We start from the raw sequence: 6,000 nt of genomic DNA, 5'->3' as shown, positions 1-6,000 counted from the left end.
AGATGGAGGAGTCAGAGGTCATGGCTGACAGTTGGGTTGTGGTGGTTGCCTCAAAGAACAGAGGTCAGAGGTCACGACCCACCTGAGGTAGCAGCGGTTGAAACTTGAGCGCAGAGGGCGGTTGGGACTCCGGGCCCCAGGCCCCGCCCCCGGCCCCGCCCCTCCCCGTCAGGCCCCGCCCCGTTCAGCACTTCGAACAAGGAGGCCGCGCGGCTGAGGCGAGGAGCGAACGAGAGAGCGAGCGGCGCAGGGACCCCGCGGGCGGCTGGGGCTTCTGCGGCGCCCGCCTCCGCTCCCTCCCCTCGGGCGCTCCGGGCCGCCGGCCGACGCCGCCTCTCGGGAAGATGGCGCTGCACTTCCAGGTCAGTGCGCTCCGCGCCGCGGGCCCCGCTCCGCCGCCCCACGAGGCGGCGGGACGCTGAGGTCTGGAGACTGAGGGCTGAGGGCGGCGGCGGAGGCCGTGGGGCCGCGGCCTGGCGCGCCGGGTCGGTCGGGCACCCGGGCACTGGCCTGGGCTGCAACCCCGGGCCCGGGCCCGAGGAAGGGGCGGTAGGTGGAGGGGCAGGGCCCCGGCTGGGAGCTCGCCCCGCAGGCGCGGTGCGGATGCGGAGGACCGGCGCCGCGGCACGGCGCGCAGGGCGGCTTGGCGGCCCCCGGGCAGGTGGGAGCCCGCCAGGCCGGACCAGCCTTCCCGCCGCGTCGCCGGCCGCGGCTCGCTTGTCCGCCTGCACCCGGGACCCAGCTCGCGGGGGCCTGGGTCCGCCGGCGGAGCGGCGGCGGCGCTCGGACTTTAATTGGCCAGAGCGGGCAGGGCTGTCTCCGTGGGGAGTCGCGAGGGAGGGCTCCTCAGCAGCGTCGTTGGAGCAGGACCGGGGCCAGGGCGCGCGGGCAGCGCGGAGCCGGGAAGGCTGGGACGCGGGCTGGGGCAGGCGGCTCACGTCGTCTCGGGCTGCGCTGGCGTGTGCATCCACTTACAAACTCTGCCAGCCTTTATGGAACCCCTCGCTGTGTCTCAGCGCTGTGCAGAGTTCTGGGATAAAGGATTGTATCATCCGACTCTCCCTCCCCGTTAGAATTCACAGATGATTACAGTTCACGTGAAAAATGACATGATAGAATTAATCACAGGATATCACGGAATCATTGAAAAGGAGCGCTCAGCCGTGTGTGTGTGTGTGTGTGTGTAAGTAAGGAGTGAGGCAGAGCTGCTAGGCTTCTCACACGAGCTTCGACCTTTCTTTCCTTCGTCCACTTATTTATTAAGTTCCTACTTTTCTAGGTATTGAAGACACAGCTCTAGCAAAACTTTATGATTTCTACTCTCAGGGAACTTGCAGTCTAGTGGGTCTTGAAAGAATCGTAGAAGTTGGCCAGGTGAAGGGGAGGAGAAGGGTAGAGAGGCAGGAGGACCGTGTGAGCCAAGGCAAAGAGTTGTGGAAGAACATGGCCCGCGGCAGGAAGTTAGGTCTAGCTGGAGCATGGGGTTCATATTAAAGAGAAGGGAGCAAGGGAGGTTGTGGATGGCAGGACGTGACCTTGGCGGGGTAGGCAGTTTCGTAATGTGACAGTTTATGTAAGTGTCGCGTTCCCTTGGTAGACTTCTTTGGACCCCCTGTGGTCACACTGACTCATTCCTTATTTATTGATTCTTCCAAAGGGTCTTTTCCTTCCAACCAGCAGCTCTCCTGTCAGATAATTGACAGCTCCAGGATGTTATAGAGCAGGAGGTAGTGAGCCCCACACGTTACCTTTTGACTCCTTGCTATTTCTGGGGGTCTCCAGGTCAAAATAATGTTATTTATTACCGCTTTAGTAAATATGCCCTCTGGGAAATTTTCACAGGAAGAATCTCACAGGGAGGACTGAGGGATTGTAAATAGGTAATCAGATGTTCATAGTTTAGGTGTAAATCTTGAGGGTAAATTGAAAACAGTGGTGGAAGTTTGCAGCGTTTTCAGACTTGGAAAGATGATGTATAATAGTAAATTACCCAATTATGGAAGACTTTTTCATATTTAGGTAGAATGTTGGAAAAATGCTGCTAATGCCCAAACTACCCATATTGCTTTCTCAGGAATGTATTTCACAGCAACTGTGGACAGCTTAAAGGTGGAGTTGTACAAAAAGAGATCAGACAGTTTTGGGGGCCAGAAAAAAGCTCTGAAACTTCCCGATTTGAATTATTTTCAGCATATGGGATCATATTGTTACTCACTTAAGGAGCGTTTATTAATAATGATAACTGGTATCTAGCATTTTGAATTTCACAAGCTTATTGTAGAGTTTGAGCCCTACGACTAACTTGAGAGGTGTGCATATATATGCATGTATATATTTTATTCCTGAAGACATTAGTCTTAGAACAACTGTGACTTGCCCAAGGCTACAGGGTTAGAGCAGGCCTAATAACTCATAATTCCATATTCTTTCATACCAATATCTTACTGTCACCTACCCAACTGGGTAGCTAGTCAGAAATTAAGCCGTTAAGATGATGAGTAAAGAAGTGAATTTGTGTAAGGTGAGGTTAGGGCACTGCTCCATAATCTTTTTCACATCATGGCATACATAAAAAATGGTAATTGTGTGGCTCATTGACATAAGCTACTCGCTGTCAAAAGCCTGGCTGCCTGGAGGGCAAGGGGATCAATATCCCAGGCGTACCTATAACCTATTCAAGGCAGATGCACTCTTGTTAGGAAGCTATGAGCTAGGATATTCTGTCCCAAAGGAAGTAATGGATCTGGATTATTTGTAAGTAGACTGCCCAGATTAGGGGTCAGTGGGCGGGGAGGGCAGAGTGAGGAAAGATAAAGCTGGGAACAAGTAAGATGTAGGCACTTTAGATAGAACAGAGGGACCTTGATGAAGAATTGAGATAATATTAGGAAAAATTTAGGGGACCCAGTTGGTTGATCTTTTTTGATTTCAGGATTGTTCTAGAACCAGGGACTATAGCCATGTTTCTTAATACCCAGCCAGGCTACCTGATTCGATCTAAATATGGTTGTGATCTGTTATATTTGAACATAACATCATGAAAAAGGGGTTTGGGAAAGATCATCCTGGCAATATGTATTTGAATGGCAGAAACTATAGACAGACACCAATGTGGTGGTTTATAGTTATCAGTAACTGAAGAGATTATTTACAGTTTGTTGTGGATCTACTGTGTGCCGGGCACTGGATTAAGCTTTCTCTCATCTTTTGTATCTTAATCTTCGCAGTTATTTTGGAAGGTGGATATTACTGCAATTTCAAAAGTGAGATTTAGAAAGCTTAAATAATTTGCTTGAGGTCGTTTAATAAGTAAGTGGCAGATTCCAAAGCTTCTACTCTCATTCGCAAAGCAGCCCCGGAAGAAATCCAGGGCCCTACAGGCCGCAGTTAGGAACAATTGTTCTCTTGCTCTGCTGTCTATGAGTATCATGTAGAGGTGTTAAGTCTGAGTCTTTATTTAAAAAGAATTGGTAGGACTTTATGACAAATTAGGTATGTACCTGCTGTTAGCCAGACTGCGAGGTTTGAGGGCACAGTTTCCAAGATTGCCCTCACTTCTGACACCAGCTATTTGTTTGGGTGTTTCCCAGAACCACCCTCAGGTTTTTGATAGTTTATCAGAAGGACTTGCAGGATTCACTGAAAGCTATCATACTCATGGTTGCAGTTTATTACTGGGAAAGTACACAGATTTTTTAAAAAAAATTTTAAGTAGTTAAAACATTTTATTTTTTAAATTTTTAAATTTTTTTCTTTTCCATTTATTTGTTTATTTTCGGATGTACATCATAATATATTTCGATTCTGTGTAGATTACATCATGTTCACCACCCAAAAACTAATTATAGTCCATCCCCTCACATGTGAGCCTCATCATCCCTTTTGCCCTCCCCTCTCCTCCTTCCCCTCTGGTAACCACCAATCCAATCTCCATTGCTATGTGTTTGTTTGTCTTTGTTTTTATCTTCTACTTATGAGTGAGATCATAGGGTATTTGACTTTCTCCCTCTGACTTGTTTCACTCAGCATAATACCCTCAAGGTCCATCCATGTTGTCACAAAATTGCCGGATTTCATAGTTTCTTATGGCTGAGTAGTATTCCATCGTGTATACATACCGCATCTTCTTTATCCGTTCGTCCCTTGATGGGCACCTAGGTTGCTTCCAAGTCTTGGCTATTGTGTGTAATGCTGCAGTGAACATAGGGGTGAATGTATCTTTATGCCTTTGTGTTTTCAAGTTCTTTGGATAAATACCCAGCAGTGGGATAGCTGGATCACATGGTAGATCTATCCGTAATTTTCTGAGGATACTCCATACTGCTTTCCATAGTGGTTGCACCATTTTGCACTCCCACCAGCAATGAACAAGGGTTCCCTTCTCTCCACACCCTCTCCAACATTTGTTGTTTCCTGTCTTGTTAATTATAGCCATTCTGACCTGAGTGAGGTGATACCTCATTGTGGCTTTGATTTGCATTTCCCTGATAGCTAGTGATGTTGAGCATCTTTTCATATGCCCGTTGGCCATCTGCATATCTTCTTTGGATAAATCTCTGTTCAGATCTTTTGCCCATTTTCTAATTGGTTTTTTTGTTGTTGAGCTGTATTAGTTCTTTGATTATTTTGGATATTAACCCCTTATCTGATATATGGTTTGCAAATATCTTCTCCCAATTGTTAGGTCGTCTTTTCGTTTTGTTGATGGTTTCCTTTGCTGTGCAGAAGCTTTTTAGTTTGATGTAGTCCCATTTGTTCATTTATTCTTTTGTTTCCCTTGCCAGGTCAGACATGGGACTTGAAAATATGCTGCTCAGACCGATGTCAAAGAGCATACTGCCTATGTTTTCTTCTAGAAGTTTCATGGTTTGGGGGTCTTACGTTCAAGTCTTTACACAGGTTAGATTGATTAAAAGAAAAGACGCATAGGGCGGAGTCTGGGAGAGTTCTCAAAGTTTTTGTTGTCCTCAGGACATATTACTCTTCCAGCACATGTGTGTGGCCATATGCACTGAGTATTGCAAACCAGGGAAGCTCACCTGAGCTTTGAGTTCTGTTTTTATTGGGGCTTCATTACATGGTCATGATTGACTGATTGCTCACATGATTGATCTCAGGCTTTAGGTCAGCTGAGACCATGTTATCCAAAGTACCTACCGTAAAACACATGGCTGGTCTTTCTGGTGTGGCTAGCCCTACCAGGGTTTGATGCCCCCTCCCTGCTCCAGCCCTGAACAAAAACACTCCTATCAGTATGACACAGATTATCTCCCAGAAGCTGAGGGCAAAGGCCAGACTTGTCTTTGGGCAAGGCCAAACTCTTAACTATGCAGGAGGGACTAAGGAGAAGGAAAAGGCAAATATAGCATCAGGATTGTAAATCTAGATTCTGGTCTACATCTCTGGAACCAGTGAAAACAAAGGGACACTTGAAGTGGAAGTCTGTGGGAAAGTTCAGTTTCTGACATTTTTGGGTTTTCTTCAGCATCTTTCTGGATTTCCAATAGGAAGAAATTTGTAGACAAATATAAAGATGGTGAATAGACAGTGTTGAAAGTATGGACTAGGACATCATCTGTAGGTAAATGATGACTGAAGTAAAAGGTGGCAAGATGGCAGGGTGGTGAGGAAACAACATGTACTTGGGGCCTAAAGACTTGTATTTGGCTCAAAGTTGACCATTTACTCTGTGGTTGATTTTGAGCAACTTACGTATCTATAGTTGATCTTTCAGCCTCAGCCTTTTTGTCTGTAAAATGGATGTGCTGAAAATATGTACTATGCAGGAATCTGCTTTTCAGGATTCATTTGAAAAGTAAAGATGGAAATACTTTTGTAAACCGTAAAGCACTAAAACAAATACTACTCAGTTCATTGTAGAAAGAAGAATTCCAAGAGGCCCAGGAAAAAACCTACAAGGGAAAAGGTAGTAAAGGGAGGAGGAAACAAAGAGTGTGGGAAATGAAGAAGTTCAAGACGAAGGCATTTTCTTTCTTTCTT

At 46.7% G+C, this 6,000-nt stretch overlaps 1 protein-coding gene across 4 annotated transcripts in view; it reads left to right on the top strand.

The window, feature by feature from the left end:
- The first annotated feature begins 243 nt into the window (after window positions 1–243).
- RANBP17 (RAN binding protein 17) overlaps window positions 244–6,000 on the top strand; it is a 334,844-nt gene continuing 329,087 nt past the window's right edge. For 3 of the 4 annotated variants that reach the window (XM_046668586.1, XM_046668587.1, XM_046668590.1), the window contains exon 1: window positions 250–362. In XM_046668586.1, coding sequence (XP_046524542.1) covers window positions 345–362 — 18 coding nt within the window. In that variant the 5' untranslated portion in view covers window positions 250–344. Of the gene's footprint in view, window positions 363–6,000 lie in introns of all 4 variants that reach the window. The other variant, XM_046668588.1, reaches the window with a different exon arrangement.

Source organism: Equus quagga, chromosome 7, assembly GCF_021613505.1.
Source record: "Equus quagga isolate Etosha38 chromosome 7, UCLA_HA_Equagga_1.0, whole genome shotgun sequence".
NCBI classification, from domain to species: Eukaryota; Metazoa; Chordata; class Mammalia; order Perissodactyla; family Equidae; genus Equus; species Equus quagga.
Note: the sequence above shows the minus strand (reverse complement) of the source record. Positions and strands in the feature narration are given on the sequence as shown.